Source organism: Rhinolophus sinicus, chromosome 16, assembly GCF_057876585.1.
Source record: "Rhinolophus sinicus isolate RSI-liver-muscle chromosome 16, RSI-T2T, whole genome shotgun sequence".
Classification (NCBI taxonomy): domain Eukaryota; kingdom Metazoa; phylum Chordata; class Mammalia; order Chiroptera; family Rhinolophidae; genus Rhinolophus; species Rhinolophus sinicus.
In genome coordinates this window covers 134,714,005-134,732,173 of record NC_142516.1, presented here as the reverse complement: position 1 = coordinate 134,732,173, position 18,169 = coordinate 134,714,005, and the positions used below count along the sequence as shown (strand labels likewise).

The following is an 18,169-nucleotide window of genomic DNA, read 5'->3' as shown; positions in this document are numbered from 1 at the left end:
GCCATTGTGACGACATCTTTGATCCCCAGGGCTTGAAGTAATCTCTGCCTTTACAAGTGATCAGTGCCTCTCTTCCAGCTCAGCCTGTCCTACCATGTAGCTTGGTAATGTTGAGTTTATCTTATCTGTCCTAGCGGATGCTAAGCCACCTGAAGGTGAAGTCCAGGACTGCTTATTTCTCACAGCACTCGGATTAGGGGCTGTCGTATAGTACATGCTCGATATTTGTTTGACTAAATGGCTACATAATTATGCACATACCACTATCAGCTTCATATGTTCCATTTTCAGAATTATTGCTAGATTACTTAATGAGATCAAATTGCTTTATTATGGAACACATAGCGATTTAAAAAAATATTTTCTGGATGAACGCATTGATCTTACATGTTTACCAGTTAGCCAAATAAAAAGATAACAAGAGGAAAGTGCTCAGAACCTCTGGTCTGCTGAATTCCTGGAATTGTCAGGTCAGTGTGGATGCTGCACTGGAACCACAAGCTGTATGTAACTCCAGGGACAAAAAGAGCCCACTATTTTAGTTTCTGTTCTATTCTTGCAGTGCTAGCAGCCACTGGTTCACTCAGCCTCCCTCATAGGAAAGACCTGAGACACTGGAAGAAAAGTTCACACCAAAAAGAGAAGCCTTGTTGTCTGCGGTGCTGGCATAAGACACAGAGTTAGAAGAGAGGTCTTCTGCAGCATCCCAGGCAGCCTCTATCCCCGTAGCCTGTCTTATTTCTCTCCATTCTAGTAGATCTTACTACCTGACTTACGATGCATCTGTGTCTCTTCTCTTTTCTCTGTCTTCTCTACTAAAATGTAGGCACTTCGAGGGGAGATGACTTGGTTTTATTCAAGGCCCCTTGTCACCTGCCTGGCACATAGCAAGTGCTCATGGATTCAGTCAGTAGATGTTAAGCCTGCGACCCACTGATGATCAAAGTTTATGCATTTGATGCTTAGCCTACTTAGGAACTTGATCTAAGCACTATCACTTTTAAGAGCATTGTGAAATAGTCATTCTTAGGATAATGACTCTGGTGGTTCAGATTCTGGCACTAGCCCCACTCGTCAAGTACACGGCAATATTTGCTGCCGTATCAAGGAGTTCAACCATCTGAACGATCACAAAAACGTAAATGACTTCCAATGCTAAGACAGCCAATGAAACCATGTGAGGCCATGCTAGTTCCAGTGATGGCCCTAAATTTCCACAGGTACAATTCACATGTCCCCCAGGACTACAGGGACTTGTTTATCTTGGAGGTAAAGGATTTTAAGCATTTCAAATAAATGGAGCACCTATAACAAAAGTTTCTGCTGCAATCTTTACTACAGAAGCCAAATGCCAAGTCATTGGATCAGGATTTCTTGGGCTCTGGTGTTTGTGGTAGTTTCTACCTTTCCAAACCATAGACTCTTAGAGCTTAGAGATCAGGGCATTCAACTCTCTCACTGTATAGTTCAGAAAGCTGAGGAGTAGAGGGTATTTCTGAAAATCTTCTGAGCTTTATGACTTTGGATTTGGTGGCATGGGCTTAAGAAGACCACCTAAACTTTCTCCGCTCATTCGTTTAGTCCACAAACATGTACTGAGCACTTACAGTGCCCCACACCCCTTGCTAGAGACTAAATCATTCATCCCGTGATCTCAACGAACTCAGAGGCAGGTTGTATATAGAAGAAATACAGCTTGTATATACAGCTTGTATATAGAAGGTTACAAACTCAGTGTCATAAGTGCCAACCAGAATGAGCACAGAGGATGTTTTCATTCGTTCAACAAATATTGAATGAACTGCTATAATTGGCTGCGTGCTGCTCACTCATAGGTGAGTAAGTCCTGGCGCCCGCTCTCTAGCCTGGGGATAGTGGCTAACAGGCTGATGAGTCAGAGAAAGGCTTTGAAGAAAGAGTAGGAGTTTTTTAGGTAGAAATTGGAAAAAGGGAAATGCAGCAGGAAGAATAGATTATGCAAAGGCAGGAGTGGTGAAGGTCATGGGCATCAGGGAGTCCAGTGGGATTGGGGTAAATGAAATGAAAGAGGGTGAGGACGGTGGTCAGCCAGGCTAAAGAGGTTATGTCTGGGTCAGTCGTCTGTTGCTTTTCTCTGTCATCTTTTTCTTAGGAACTATTGACAAGGATAGAAATGGCATTCAAATATGTCGTTGCCTAATTTTACCTGCACTCCCCAAACTCACACAGAAAGCCTTCCTAATATGATAATATGGCATTATTAAACTGTCTTAAAACTTGCTGCCTTGTTGCAGCTCTGGAAGGAGAGAGAAGAATATATTTTTGCAGCCCCTACATGGGAAATTGGTGTTGTGTGGTGTGCAGTTCAACAAGAGAAGCAACTAGATGCCGCGGGCCTGGGACCACGCATTGTTCTGAAGTTCTCGTTCTTACTAGAAAAAGTATTAGTGAAAAAAGATGAAACTTAAAAGCTTCCATCCCCTGAATTATTTTAAATGGGTAAATTACCTTTGCATTTCAGCAGAATAAGCTATTTGATGTTCATCTTGCTAATTATATGACCAATATACAGTTTTAAAGTAACTTGATTATTTGTCGTGAGTCAGAGTGACCCAGTGTTTTAATAATCACAGATTCCAGTTCTGCGGTGTCTCTGCTTTCCCCAGGCACAACCACTTGTAAGGCTCACATCACTCTTGTGAGTTGGACAGAGCAGACGACTGACAAGTGAGGTTGTCAGAGATGAAGAGTATTCCAGAACTAGAGCCCCGTCTCCCAACTCCCAGCCTGAGTGTCTGTGCATTGCACCCCACAGGTGGACTTGAGACCTGCAGCAGGTCCAGTTCCTCTGGGAGACCTTCCATGTACTGGTTTCATTTCCCCTTCCTTCTTGGTGAAGGAAGAGTTAACTGACCAATTCAGTCACATAAAGAATTCCATTGGTTGCCACAATGGGGAAATCTCTGGGATCCTAGGAACTAGGAAAAGTGTGACTAACATCCTCAAGAATGATCTGAGTCACCCCAATAAATTAAAAAAAAAAGAAAGAAAGAATGATCTGGAACATATTGCAAGGAAAGTGCACCCTCCAAACTCCCTTCATGGTTGGATTGCTGTGAATTTACAATATGAAGATCAGATGTGATATTTTTACTCTTGAGAGACTAAAAAAAAAGATAGCTCTGTGTGTGGGTCAGGTTTCATGAATGTGCATTCAATTCTGCAAACTCTTATGGAACGCACACTACACGCCAAGCCCCATGCTAAGACCTTAGATACAACGGAGAGGAAAACATAGAACTTTAAAAAGGCCTATCCTTTGAGAGACACAAGAGCAGATAAACGCAATTCCGTGTGGTACAGGACCTTGCTAGCGTTACCATCGAGTACCATGGGAACACAGTTGAGAGAGCAGTTCACTTTTGCAGGGCTGGAAATAGGCTATGTTTTGCCGAAGAGAGACTGACAGGGAAAGTCACAGAGAAAAATGGCATTTGATCTGGGCCTTGAAGGAAGATTTGCCTCTCTGGTTATTAGAGGAAATGCTAAACCCGATTCCTATCCTTTCTGATTGGAATAGACCATGCATGTAAATTAGCCTGAGCTTATTTATAGTTGATTATGAATTCTTTGATACAAACTTTTGGGGTCATTTTTGACAACCCTGCCCCTGATTTCAATTGTTTTGTGATTTTTAATTTAACAACAAAATTAATACATGGTAGTTGTTTACAAATTCATACTATACAGAAATATATAAAGTCTCTGTAAGTCTCCCCCTGTGCCCCAAATCTCTGTGAACAGTTTGGTGTGAATCTTGTCATACCTTTCTCTATGCATCTCTCCATGCGTACCTTGTTTTCTGAGAGCTGTTACATTGTTTTATTCTGGAAATATGGAATTAAGAGGAATCTTGGAGATGGAGCAGTTCTGACAGTTTGAAGACAGATAGATGGAGGCCCAGGGAAATGAAGTGACATGTCAGCAGGACAGTTTAGAGGCCTCAAGCCCTTATCCAGTTCTTTGCTCTAAACTCCACTGCCCTGTTTCTGAAGGTCTGGCTCTTTTTCTCTTCTAAAGGAATGCCAAGATCTCGGACATAGAAACTCTTTCTAGTCCATAGGAGATATTCTTAGCTGCTGAGCTGAATTTTAAAGTTTTATTCTCTCATTAACTTGAGCTCACACTTCCTCCTCCAGTCTCCCCAAGGGCCTTCAAACCCTGCAGCTGATCTGCTCTGAGCCGTGAGACTTCGCAGAGTGGGAGGCCGTGCATGTTTGTTACTTAGAGTAGAGAGAAGGTGATCTGGGGCTGATTCATCTTCTCACAGAGTTCTGAAATAGTTGTGACTTCCCTCCTTCCTTCCTTCCTTCCTTCCTTCCTTCCTTCCTTCCTTCCTTCCTTCCTTCCTTCCTTCCTTCCTTCCTTCCAGAAAATGAAAAGGTTTAAAGCATTTTCCCTCCTTATGAATATCTAGTAAACTATGACTCTTCAGAGCTGCCTGGGTGGGAGAACTAAATTTAGGTTGCAATGAAACAAAGGAGGGAAAGTGCTTAGAGCCCGTCTGATTCCTTTCCATCAGCGCCACCTCTTTCTTTCTGAGTTTGCCCTTTCCACTGTTTCTGCTCATAGTCTCCTTTCCCCATCCCTGGATGAGAGACAGGTTGGCAAAAGAGATAAGGTGTGATTTTCCCACCAGGTTATGGCCATTGCTTCAGTTCTGTCTGGCTTCTGATCCATTAGATCCCAGGATCACATATTTTTAGCAGACCTATCACACCAAGCGGTCTCTGGGGAGCCATGTGATATCTGGGTCAGGATGAGGCTGCAGGTGGGTCGGCCCTGGGGAACTGATACCTGCTCTTGGCAAGAGGCTTCCCCATTAGCTGGTTCCCACGCGGGGCTGCAGCCTGCTCTCTTGCCGTCGTTTGGTGGCACTCCAGGGTTTTTGTCCTGGAATAATCTTGGAATTCTGGTAAGACTTGCACCTCTCCTATTTAGAAATAGGAGGGATGTGTGTGCTCAGCTCCTCACACTGGGTCTTAGTTCTGACACAAGCAGAAAACTTCTGGGGTACCCATCCTCTACCACCATAGCCAGAGCCCAGAGTGACCCACAGCTCTGCTTCTGCGTCTCCAGCAGCCTCTTCCAGTACCACTTTCTCCTGCCTCCCACTTTCATTTTTAAAAATTTAAATAGTTTCAAACCTATAAAAAAGTTGCAAGAACAGTACAAAGAATTCACACATCTCCTTCACCCAGGTTACCATTTTACTGCATTTGCTCTATCTGTCATCTGTCTGTCTATCTATCTATCTATCTATCTATCTATCTATCTATCTATCTATCTATCTATCTAATTATATACACTATATACGAGTATGACATAATTTCCCATCACTTCTAAACATTCTAGTGTGCACCATACACCCAAACGTAAGAACACTGTCCCACATAACCACCCTACAAACCTGCCAGAAATCAGGAAATCAACAATGATGCAACACAACTATCCACAGACCCCGATAACATTTTCCTAAGTGTCCCAACAATGAGAAATTGTTCTTCCTCTCCCTCCCTCCCTTTTTACACCCCCCCACTCCCTCCCTCCCTCTCCTTCTTTCCTGCTCCAACCCACTTCCTATCTCTATCTCTGTCTCTGTCTCTATCTTTCATCCTATCCTTGTCTCTATCTCTCTCTGTTCCAGGAGTCTTCCCAGAACACACTTTGTATTTAGTTATCATGTCTCATTAGTCTACTTCAATAGGAAACACTTCCTCAGTCTTTGCCTGTGTCTCATGTTTTTGACAGTCTTCTATTCTGTAATTTGAACCTCAGTTACGTCTGCTGATGTTTCCTTATGACGAGACTAAGGCAGTGCATTCTTGGCAGGAATACCACAGAAATCGTGCTCCCTTTCCACTGTGGTGATGTTAGCCTTGATAACCTGGTGAAGTTGGTATCTGCCGGCTTTTTCTGTTATAAAATTATCAATTTTCCCCTTTATAGTTGATCAGTATTTTGTCATGGGAGGGGGCCTATTCTAATATAATGCCAATACCCTGTTCCTCATCAAACTTCCAGCCACTAACCTTGGCATACATCGATGACTTCTGCCTGTTTCAACTACCACTAAGCAGTTCCAAGGAGTGATTCTCCATCTCCATCATTTTTTCTGTGTTTATTACCTAACATACTACTGAAGAATGTGCTTTTCCTCCTCCCTCACTGATTTATTTTTTCATTATTTATTTATACCTGTACAGACTCATGGGTTCCTACTTTATTTGATGGGTATAATCTCACATTCTCGTGATTTATTTTGAGGGTCAACTCTATATTAGGCTGATAGGAGCCCTTTCAATAATGGCTTCTTTGCACGTCCTCATCGTTCTTTGAGCATTTTCTTACTCCTGGCACATATTGTCCCAGGGTGATTTTTTTTTCTTTCCCTGCTCCACCCCTGGATCAGCCATTTTTCAAGGTTCCTTTTAGTGAGGATGGTATTTAGATACCAAAATCTGGTCACTTGTTGTGCCCACTGCTACGGGTTGCTGTACATACATGTGTGTGTATACATACATCTATAACTATTTCTACACTTATCTATGTATAAATATTTTAAAAATCCATGAGAGCATGGCAGTACTTCTAATTCTAGTTCCACACTTCAGGGTTCTTTCTAGCCTTTCCTCTTTCCAGGTTTATAAATCCCTTCAATGATAAACCTAACTCCCACTGAGTTACTCCATCCTCAACATATTTATTTATTTGCTTGAAGTAACAATCTCCCAACCACGCCGAAATCACTCCCTCCTTTTTCAGACCACAGACACGCTTCTGACAATGCCTTTGTAGGGCACCTCTTTTGGTTCGCTGCCCTGCTTCTCAGGTCTTGACATCCCTGAGCTGGGTCTGGAGGGAAGGGAAAAGCAACAGAAGGTAAGATGAGAAAGCTCCCATGCACTTTTGATTTAATTTGTTTTGGTTGAAAATTTAATCCAGACAATCTGAGGAAAGAAATAAATTTTTATATTGTTCTAGTAATGTTTTTGCTAGTTGCTCAATTCATTTCCTCATCTAGTCAACCCATAGTAATGGACACTCCCTCTTTCCTTTCCCATCATCTCTTGTTTGTACATCATCTCGTCTGCCTTCTTTGGTTTCCGTGGTCTTTGCCTTTTTTTTCTTCCCTTACTGTTTCTCTTTTTCCCATCAATTTCAGGATTTTGAGTAGGAATGGCAACCATTCAATTCTTTTTTTAATTTTTTTTTCTCCATAAGATCTGTTTAATTCTTTTTTGATACTCTGTTTTAGGGCTGTAGACCTGCAGACACATAATATAAGTGATCTTGCTCCACAAATAGGGACCAATAGTAGAGCAATGCTAGAGGTCACAAATGCACAGTCTGGTTGTCACTTGGGGAATTAAACTTCTGTAGCATAGGATGTAATATTTGTCATCTCTGGACAGATATAACAAACTAAGAGAGGATCTGGACTGAATAGGAAAAATGGGATATTAAATATAAAAACCTATAGATGTGACCCTCTTCATATACATCCTAGTACTTATTATGGGCAAGACCCTCTGACGGGTTCTTACTGACTGCACGGGGAAAGAGGAGCGTTGCATGAAGGCAAACTTATGTAGACGTCCTCCTCCCTCATCTCCCTTTTTGTTCACTCTGGGGCCCTCAGACTTCTTAACATTCTCTGCCAATTCTCCTGGTTTATTCTTCCCAGGACTCCAGTCCTTTACTTTCCCATAAAAGTTTCCCCTGGCCAGTGTCCTAATGCCTCTGAACCTGGCTAGATGGCAGCCAACTAATTGAATAAGCTGAACCAATAACATGGTTGTAGGTGTTTATGGATAAAAAGGTCATACTTCCTAGAGACAGCCTTAGCACATGAGCTCAAGTCCTCTGGAAATTTGAGCACGGCGTGGCTCAAAGAAAGGAAGTAGAGGACGGAAATAATGAGTTTCAGGTATGTGGGGTGGAAGGGGGAGATGAACTTTGAGGTCCTCAGGACACACAGCTTCAGGTTGCCTGCTCCGTGGAAACAGGGGCCAGCCATGTCTGTGGGTAAAATAAATGGCTGTGAGAAAAGGAATGGAAGGGTTGTGTGTCCACCCAAGAATGTAAGCATCAGATTTTGAGATGTTCTTGAAATTTTCAAAGAGATATATAGAATTTCAGGACACCATAGCCTTTCTATTTGAAAATATCCTGTGCTCTGGATGGGATAAGAGTTAAATTTCCTATGACATGTCGGCTGTATTTGTACATTTAGAAATCAATTAGTGTAATTGGGGCAATCAGCTATGCTGAACAGAGGAATAATTTACTGAGAACAAATGTCTGGAATTGTATATTTTGCCAGTGGAATTTCTCACAGTTGGTATAAGAAAATACTCCAAATTAAATCATTCAGGCTGAATATGACTTTTTTTCTTCTTCTTCAAACTGTTATAAGAAACACAGCCTGGCTGAGATCTTCTTCCCCTCCCATCAGACAGATTGCTTCTCAGAAGAATCCTCTAAATTGACATTTTACCTGAAAAAGAGCAAAGGCAGATGAAAAACTCCAGGTGTGTGCTTGGCATAAATATTTTTGCCCAAAAAAGAGACCAGAAGCGTCTGCTATATTAGGACCATGTGGAATGAGACCATATGGGGCCAGGTGGTCTTAGAAGCTCAGTATAAGGAGTATGTAAGATGTAAAAAGCTTCAAAGAACATTGCTCACACCCCAACAATGAAAAAAGCCTGGATATTCTAAAAAAATTATGATTTTTCCTGCGCCCATCAGAGGGCTGAGTTAGAAAGTTAATCAAGGTAACTGAATTCCAAAGAAAGACAAGCCCCTCCTAGGAGAGGGCCACTATTTTAGCTTTGGCAGAGTATAAGAGAAAGATGTGGTGGCTGTACAAACCAAATTCTTACGCATTCTTAGAGGACTATGTGGGCCAGTGTGTCTGAAACAAGCTTTCTCCACAGGTGCTCATGAGAAATATTGACGTAAGTCAGGAGACCAGAGAGAGGCTCTCTTGGTGGCACAGGAGGGTAGGAGGTGCTTGGTGGCTGTGGAGGCAGGGGAGGGAGGACGGGACTTTGCCTGCTTCTCCAGAATCTTCCCTCATGTGAAGCAAAATCAAACCCTCTCACCTTTAGACTACAGGCAAAAATCCATTCTCCACGAGGAGGAATAGAAACAGACTGCCTCTGCTGTTTGAAACAGTCCTGCTCTAGGACACAGGCAGAGATCCAGTGCTGCTGCAGGAATGGTAGAGGCAAAGCCATCTACTTCTGGGGATTGGCAGGAAACAGTCTTAGACCAGGATCCTACACCAATAAAGAGCAGAGGTCTGCTACTGCTGGAGGAGGAGCACAAAACTCCCATCCAAGACCAAGTACAGAGACAAGGCAGGTTTGGCTGGCTCAGAGAAGAGGGGAAGGAATGCTAAAACAAACAACAACAATAACAACGAAAAGCCCAAATCCCACCTTTGAGATCCAGGTGCACAGCTTGCCCAAGATTGAAGCTGGACCAGAACAAAAGAGAACTTCTATGTTCCCACTTGCTCAGCATCTTATAACAAGAAAGAGCATACTACTACTGGGAGAAGGGTGAGAGCGTGGAAAAAGACCCCATTTTAGACACAGGCACGCAGGGATGGCTGAAAACCAAGGGGAGATTGAGAACACAGAAAAACCTCACCCAGCTCCTACATTAAGTTTAAGGTTAACAGCAGCCTATCTCTAGAGGAATTTGAAGGCTGTGCTACACTGAAGATAACAAAATCCAGACCTAGGTCAGCTCCTGAGTAGATTGACTCAGCTCGCCACCACCACCACCATGCTAACATGCTAACAACTTCACAGAAGGCATGTCCATTTCTATCTGTAAATGCTATTTCCTTCAGTGTCTACTGTTCTTCTACACATAATGTCTGCATTCAATTAAAAATTACAACACACACATAAGAAAAAAAAAACATTGTCGAGAGACAAATCAATCAACAGAACCAGACACAGAGATTGCCTGGATGTTGGAACTATCAGATGGATTTTAAAATAACTATGATTAATATGCTAAAGGATCTAGAGGGGAAAGTGGATAACATTCATGAACAGATGGGGAATTTCAGCAGGAGATGATAACTATAAGAAAGAGTCAAATGAATTGCTAGAAATAGTTAAAAACAAAAAACTGAAAAACACTTCCTTGGCAAATAGGAATTTCTTCAGTAGCCTCATCAGTAGACTGGACATAGCTGAGGAAAGAAACATCTTGAAGATAAATCAATAGAAATGAATCACAAGAGAAAAAAAGAGTGGGAAAAGAAAACTAAAACAGAGCAGCCAAAAGCTGTGCACAGTGTGAACTAGCGTAACATACATGTAATTGGAAACCTAGAAGGAGGTGTCCTCAGGAAGAGGAAGCTGGCAAGTTGGTGTTTTCCTGAGAAAGGCATGTGGTTTAAAAATGGCCACAGGTAGTTATTGTCTGCCTCCCTGCTTCCACTTTAGCTGAAGCATTTACTCTCAGATTCCTCCACCTCCTTCTTGCTTATCTTCTACACCCAGCCATTTAGGGGAAGAAATGTGTGATTTCCCCCCATAATTTTCCTCTTCAGTCTGTCTGCATTCTGCATCAACAAGAGTGGTTGTGAAGGTTAGATGGTGTAGCTGAAAAGATACAAGACAAGATTCAGCAGCCTTCCTTTTACTTTTAGCAAAAAACCTAAACTTAATTTAACTAAAATAAAACACATGGATTCTGGCTTTGAAGGAGTGCTATATTATAATTCATCTCTGTCCATAGTTATAGCTAAGAAAAAAATCACTCACAGAATTTTCATCCCTTGCCCCTTCTTATTTTAGCAATAAAAATTTTGCTTAAAGAAAAAGAAAGTATTAAATATGGTATTTATCCACAAAACACTCTTTTGGATGCCATAAGTGGTCTCCTGTATAGATTAGTTATGCATCTGATAAGAAAATTCCTTTAGTGTATATGTGCAGTAAATTAGTTTTCAGGCATTCAGTGACATCAGCTACTGGACAATGAGTGACCAGCCATCCACCTGCTGAGGCGAGTTGCTAGAGAAAACTTTCTGCAGTGGGTCTGGATGCTGTGCATCCCTCAAATTCAGGTGCTTCCTGGAAGAAAAAGGAACCCTTGATAAGGGTTGCTGGGAGCATAGTTTCTCAAGTTTTGCCTCATGGGTTTAGAATTTAAACTCAGACAGGGCTTCTCATGTTGCCACTGTTAGTGAACTTGCAACCCTGGCTGTGTCCTGGCTGCCTGGCAAGGTCTCTGTAAAACTTTCCTGACCTCCTTGACAGAACAACTCCTTTCTCCTCTGTGCTACTTCTACTCTTATACATGCCATGTGGGGCATTTTCACATGATTTTGCATTTATTTTTTATGCATCTATTAAACTGTGTTCTTTAATGGTAAGGGTTTGTGTTTTATTCACCTGTAGCCTGGTGACAAGCACAGAACAGGTTCTCAATAAACATCTGCTGAATCAGATTAAGCAAATGCTCAGCCGGAGGTGATTGCAGTGGCTGTAAGTGTAGGTGAGATGAGTGTTTGTTACAGTCACGTGCCATGTGTGACATTGTTCTGCATTAAATTCCTGGGCCTTTGTACACACCTGTCACAGCAATGCCAACATGGGCTAGTTCTGTAGCTCTTATGAGGGTGTTGGACTCAGATCATCACAGTAAAAGACTTTGGAAGGAACTTGGGGTGACTATGTTGAAAACAAACAAATTAAAAATAAAGTAAGAACAATTAAAAAATCGTAAAGAAGAAAGAGATCCATGGAACCAGGATCAAAATGGGAACTAAGTGAAACTATTGGAGATGCAGTTACGTTTAGACAGTGCCTTTTACGCTGAAGAGCATCAGCTTCTGCCAAGAGTGCAGCTTTGGGAGGAAGGTATGTGACACAGGGAGGGATGCACAGGGGCTTTCTGTGGACCAGGACTATGATCCTGGAAATCAACTCCAGTGGTCATCACCAGACCTATACGGGTGATGATTGTGACTGAACCTTAGCTCTGAGTTGCTTGGTAATCAAAAAGGGGGAAATGTACTTTCATCATCTGATAAAAAGAAACATACTAATTCCTAGGAGGAAACTAAATCCCAAACCCTGTTTTATTCCTGGGAAATTCAGGTTGGTTCTACACGTGGCCATGCCCTAAAAAGGCTGTGTGACCTTAGCTAATCATTTGACTACTCTGGCCCTTGACTTCCTCAGCAGTCAGGGATCTCTAATATCCCTTTCGACTCCAGCATTCTCTGGGCAGACAATATGTCTACAATCTCTCTGAACTAAGATCCTGACACTGGCTCCAAATAGCAGAGACAGCCCCCCTAGAGCAGTAGCAGTAAACAGTAGGTGTTTTCCTTCTACACTTGCCAATTTCCTGGCTTTGAGGCATTCGGGACCAACAAATACTCATGGGAAGTGATTGTGCTGTACAAATAAGCACAAAAACCCACGAGTCAGCCCCCACCACACCGATACTGCCACAGCTGAGTCCCCAGAGATAAGCCAACTGCAGCAGCAGCAGAGACTCCCACAGCCGCATCAGCTCCATCACAGGGTGCCTGCGCTCAGCGCTGGAACCTTCCAGACAAAGCCACTGCAGATCGCAATGCTCTGGAAGGAGCGAGACTCCTGTGCAGACCTGCTCCAGAGTAGAGCCGAGGATGCAAAGCTGGAAGGAGTGGCTCCAGGTTCCCAGAGCGCTGTCAGTTGACAAATGACTTTTCAGAGAATTTGTGTTTTGCAAATTGATTTGAGGGGAACTGGTTTCCTTCCGCCCAATGCTCTTCTCCCTCTCCCCGATTCCTGTTCTAACAAGACTGCTGTCTTGCCTTTAATCACGGTCTCTCTTTCTGTTATCAAAACCTAGACTTTTTCTGATAAACTCATTCACACTGGGGTGTGAATAATTCATTTAAAATCATACTGCTGTGGACCCTACATTTAATGATGTTCAAAATCTGCAAGAGGAAAAAAATCCAATGGAGATTTTCAGATATTTGCATGCGGAAATATCGGGTGAAGGGGCCCTCCCAACACCCACCCTCTACTCTCCCACCACACGCACCTTGGTGAGGCTGGCTGTGCTGATGTGCAAAGATTTGGCCAACTGCACTTTTCGTGTTTGGAGTGCAGGCTGGACCTGATCTAAGGAGGAAGTAGGTAAAGTACCCTTTGGAACCCACTCTTTTCTCTGACATCCAAGGCACCTGTTATATTTGCCCTGTCTGAGGCCTCTATGTAAAGAGAGTTTTATACACCTTCCTTTCTTCCATCATGGGATACCTGTCCTGTGTCTCTTTACTTCAGTAATTACTCATTACTTTCCTCTGGGGTTTTAGCAAAGCAATAAGACTAATCTGTTAAGGGTTAGTGCACTACCACTCCCAGGCAGAATGTTTGGTTTTAACAAGGAATCTCCTGGAAATAATGCTCTGACACAAAGGGAGAATGGGAATTTCAGGCATCACTGGTGGGGCTGTGGAGCTATGTGAGGATAGGTGACGAAGGTTTTTCTTATTGGCCAGAGGCTGTGGTGGTTTGGGGGCATTCCCTGGAAAGGAACATGGTAGAACATAATTGACCAAAACAGAAGACAGGAAAGAGGGATGGGAAAAGAGAAGAGAATTGCTGATGGGGAAGGAGGCGGAAAGGAACAAGACACAAACGTCAGGGATAGAGAGGTTGCTTATAGACTAAAATCATTTTCTATATGGAGCCAAGATCTATTCATCCATTGGAAGTGAAATTTAGTTCATTGAAATTAGTTCCATCACATTGTCAGAATTATTTGTGGCTCTACGTGGCACTCTTGGAAGTCAGCTTTTGCCAGAAATTTTGAAGGCACTGAAGTGCATGGAGCAGAAAACCAGGAAGCAGGCGGGTAATAAGTCAAACCTGAGCCAGGCTGCTTTCTCTAGGGCACACTAGTAGCTTCGCCAGATACAGTTGAAACTTTAATTGGTTAGTGAGCATTCTGCTTTTGTGGACTGATAATTGGATGTGGATAATGTTTACTTGTTTCCACACACACACATACCCTACCCCTAAAATTTAACTGTCAGACAAGCTTGGTAACATTTGAAATGACAAGGTGGCAAAAAGGCTATTTTAATACTAATTCTTCTGCTGAGGAAATCTTACAGCTGAGTTGTTGGTGGTATTTAGTTTTCATATGACCTTATTTCAAAATGTATTATTTTATTAAATATACATCTCTTTCTGCAAATGTTTAGGATGCACTAGTATTGCCTCTCTGCTTCTCCTGGTTGCTCCTGAGAAATTTAATCAGGGGGCTGAAGCTACACCTTTTCAGTTAAGTGAATGCTCTAAAGCCTGACCAAGATCTGAATTTCAAGGTCACCCCATTGACTTTGTGAGAGCTTCTCTACACTCCATTCATGTCTGGGGGTGGTAGTCTTGTTACACCCCGTTTTCCTTTCTGTGCTCTCCTGTCGTCTGATGCTCCTTCAGAAGAGCTGCTAGGAGAGGCTGGGCGGGCTCTGCTCCGCCTGTGGTGATACCACCCAGGGCCCCGCCAGTTCTTCCCTCCCAGCCCTTTGTAGGAAAGGGTGTCACTCCAGCCACTTGGATCGAGGCTGGCTGTTCCAGCAGGTACACAATCCCTAACCACACTCTCTCTCTGCTCTTTACAGAATGGGCTGAACGGCTTGCACCTGGCCTCTAAGGAAGGCCACGTGAAGATGGTGGTTGAACTCCTGCACAAAGAAATCATTCTAGAAACAACAACCAAGGTATGTCTCTTAGGGAGTGGGGGAACTTTACATTGAAACTTCAAGTGTGTGTGTCCCTCACGTAGTATCCCAAACCCTGGCATGAAAGCCAGCCATTCATGAGAGAAACGCGAACTTGCTTCTGGATTTGTCTTTCCCATCATGTTCTCATTCTGAGTCGCTGAAGTCCCCTTAAAACACAGGACCCTTTTTCCACAGAGATTCAGTGGGCCTTTCCTTCATCCTTGTCACTAGACAATAAATCTGAAAATCAAACCACTTTTCTGGTGGCTTCATACTTCCTCAGGGTGCTTGGCTTGAACACAGTGACTAACAAGAGCATTGTGAGCGCCACAGTCCGGTGCTTGGGGTCCGGGTCCTGAGATATGTCATATTCTGTGACCTTAAGCAAGTTGCTCATCCAATGAGAATCCTCCATTTCTTCATCTGTAAAATGAGGGTTATAATGCTTAGTTGCGGGATTGACATGAAAATGAAATGAGATAGTGTTAAAAAATGCCTGGCACCTAGGAAGGAATCAATGATTATTGGTGACTCTGCTGTTACTGAGGGCTGTAGAAGAGTCCAGATCCCCCTCACTCATCCTTCTCTGTGGTTAACCCCACACTGGTCTCCTCTGATTACCTTGAACAACCTTCTCTTTCACCGGGAGGCACTCAGCAGAGGCTGAGTCACACCTCTCACAGCGGTCTGTTTCTACCTATAGCAATAGGTTACAAACACCAGTGGCGTAAGTCCAGAAACCACAGTCATGAAACTGATTCATCTACAGGTTGCAAGACAGTTTTATTTCTTATATCCATGCATCTTATTTGCTCATTAAGCAAGATGCAGCCAGCATTGAAACACACAACTAAACTAAACAAAAAGTCGCCTCTGCTTACTAACTCAAGTCCTGTTTTCCTCTTCTCTTTCTTCCTTTGTTACTTCCCATGGTTTTCCTCTTGGGCCTCTCCCTCCAGTCTCTTATTTTCCATTTGCTATTTATTAAACATGGTCTCACATCAGCCTCAATTTCAGTTCCATGCAGGAAACATTTTGCCACCTCTCAAGCAGAGAACCAGAAGAACATTATGTAGAGAACAGATATAATTTATGTTTATGAAGTGAACTAGCAAAATATTATGAAGGTAGAATCATCTCTTGAGGTAAAATTCTGTAATTTTCATGTCATTTCCTGAAGGTAAAAACATCTCATGTAAAACAGACGGAGTTGCTCTTTCTGAGTGTATATGGGGCATGTTCTTCTAACCCCACGACAAACACCGATTGTTTCCACCCTGATCCTTCTGTGGGTACAGGGATGCAATTAATTTTTCTCCTGATGCTCTCACATACCTGGCTGCAAGCAGCGTGCCATCTGACGGGCTCTGTGTAGGCCACAGCCGATTTTCTTCCCCTGGCATTCCCCCAAGAGCTGCAAAAACATTATGGCTCAGCACTTTTACTCTTTCCGAATTTCCCCCTTTGATTGTTATTTTGCAAGTGAACACTTGGAGTGTCTGTTATTTATAGAAATTTTATAAGCCAGCGTGGTTTCTGAATGCCATGCAGAGGGAGGAAAAAAAAAGGTGAAACTGAAACCGTGGGCTAAGAAAGAGTCATAACAGATTGGGGAATTGTGATGGGTCTCGCAAGCCTGAGAAAGATTAAAAATGGAAAAGAGTAAAAAGCCAAAACCAATATAGTTTCCTAAACTGTGCTTAGATATTTTAAAAGCACAAAACAAATGCGTTCTCTCTCCATCCTGCCGTCTCCACTACTTAGACGCCAGAGCGCAGCATCCAAGCTGGTGGTGAACAGGGAGAAAAGTTCAATCCCTCCACTCACGTTCATTCAGCCCCTACTGCAACCATCCTCCCTCCCATGAGCTCTTGGACTCCCTGGAAATGGAGAAATTGGGTCTTTGCTGATCAAATATAGCTAAGAAAATTTTCCTGCTTCTTCGAGGGTGTGTTCCTTCATGCTAAGGGAGGAGCAGAGAAAACGGAGGCCCAGGACCTCTCTCCCTGTGATTCCTGCCCCAGGACCAGGGGACCTTCTTCTGGAGCCTTACACTGTGTGCATTTGTGTATCGATGGGCGTGGGGGAGTTTGTTTCCCAGGGTCTTCCCTTGGGTCTTATTGCTCACCAGTGCTGCCTTCAGCCCAGACCCAGAAGACAGCACAGGCCGAGATCCACAGTCAGGGCTCCACAGCTGACCTGCTTCCCTTCACAGGGTTTATACAGGGAGAGCGCTGATGTAGTGTGGAAGGAAGGGGCAGATGGAAGAAGCAATCAGCATAGCTTCTTGAGGTCAAAGAGTCTGAGTCTCAATCATCTCTGTACCTCCAGGCCTGACCCAGAGCCTGACACACACATATGCTCAGTGTGTGACGAACGAATGGACATAGCACGCTTCCTTCTTCTAAATGGAGAGACTTGGAGTTCTGAGTCCTGATTTCTAGAGAAGGTTCTGGTGCCAACAGCCCTGTTCCACTTTGTACACAGCGTGAGTCAAACCCAAGTGCCAAGGATTCTAAATGTAGGCTCTTTGGACTTCTATGAAAAATGATTAATTAGCATCTATACATTCATTTCTGGCACTTACTCTCTGACAGATATTTGAGGAAGAACCCTTTTGTTTATCAAATGGAACTTAAGGAGAAATCAAAATGACAAGCCCAGAGGCAACGAGCAGGACCCTCCTGCCTGACACAGGCCACGCTTTAGAGGCAAAGACCTGAGCCCCTTCTGGCCCCTAGGGTGCCTTCCTTGGGGGCCGCCTCACCCACCTGCGGGCTCTTGGGGCAACAGTGATGGGATGGCCAGAGAGCTTAGACCTCGTGCTTCTCAGTTCCGCCTGGGCAAGGACCCTTTTCTTGCAGGTGACAGATGGCTGATGCACGTGGAATGGGTTTGAAGTCCCTGCTTGTCAGGGCTTGAGATTCCTGAGATGGATTAGTAAGTGTTTATGTAGTTTAGTTAAAAACTATATACCGTGTGAACTAGAAAAAATGAGGTCGTTTGAGATCTCTGCTCCTTAAGTAGCAGAGGGACAGATGGCTCCAGCTGTAGTTCGGGTTTTTCTCACCTGCCCTATTTGCCCAAAGTTGTCAGGCGGGGCCTGTCCTGCCTGCCTCTCACTGAGCACGGGTGCCAGTGGGGTCATGGAGGCAAGGCGCCCTTGGAGAAAGTGCTGACGTTCCAGCCCCAGGACATCCAGGAGGCAAGAAGGAGCCACAAGGAAACTGGCGTCCTAGGGCAGAAGAAGCCTGCTAGGCCCAAACCCTGTCTAGGAATTGTGTAATAAATACCTCGGATGAATCCGTACAAGAAAACCTGAATGTTCCACTCACCTTCTCAGAACCTGCCTGGTTTCTT

At 43.5% G+C, this 18,169-nt stretch overlaps 1 protein-coding gene across 18 annotated transcripts in view; it reads left to right on the top strand.

Annotated features, from left to right (window-relative positions):
- The window catches only part of ANK1 (ankyrin 1), a 198,342-nt gene that overhangs the window by 113,783 nt on the left and 66,390 nt on the right, over window positions 1-18,169 (top strand). For all 18 annotated transcript variants that reach the window (XM_019742086.3, XM_019742091.3, XM_019742084.3 and 15 more), the window contains one exon: window positions 14,708-14,806. In XM_019742086.3, the coding sequence (XP_019597645.1) occupies window positions 14,708-14,806 (99 nt within the window). The remainder of the gene's footprint in view (window positions 1-14,707; window positions 14,807-18,169) is intronic.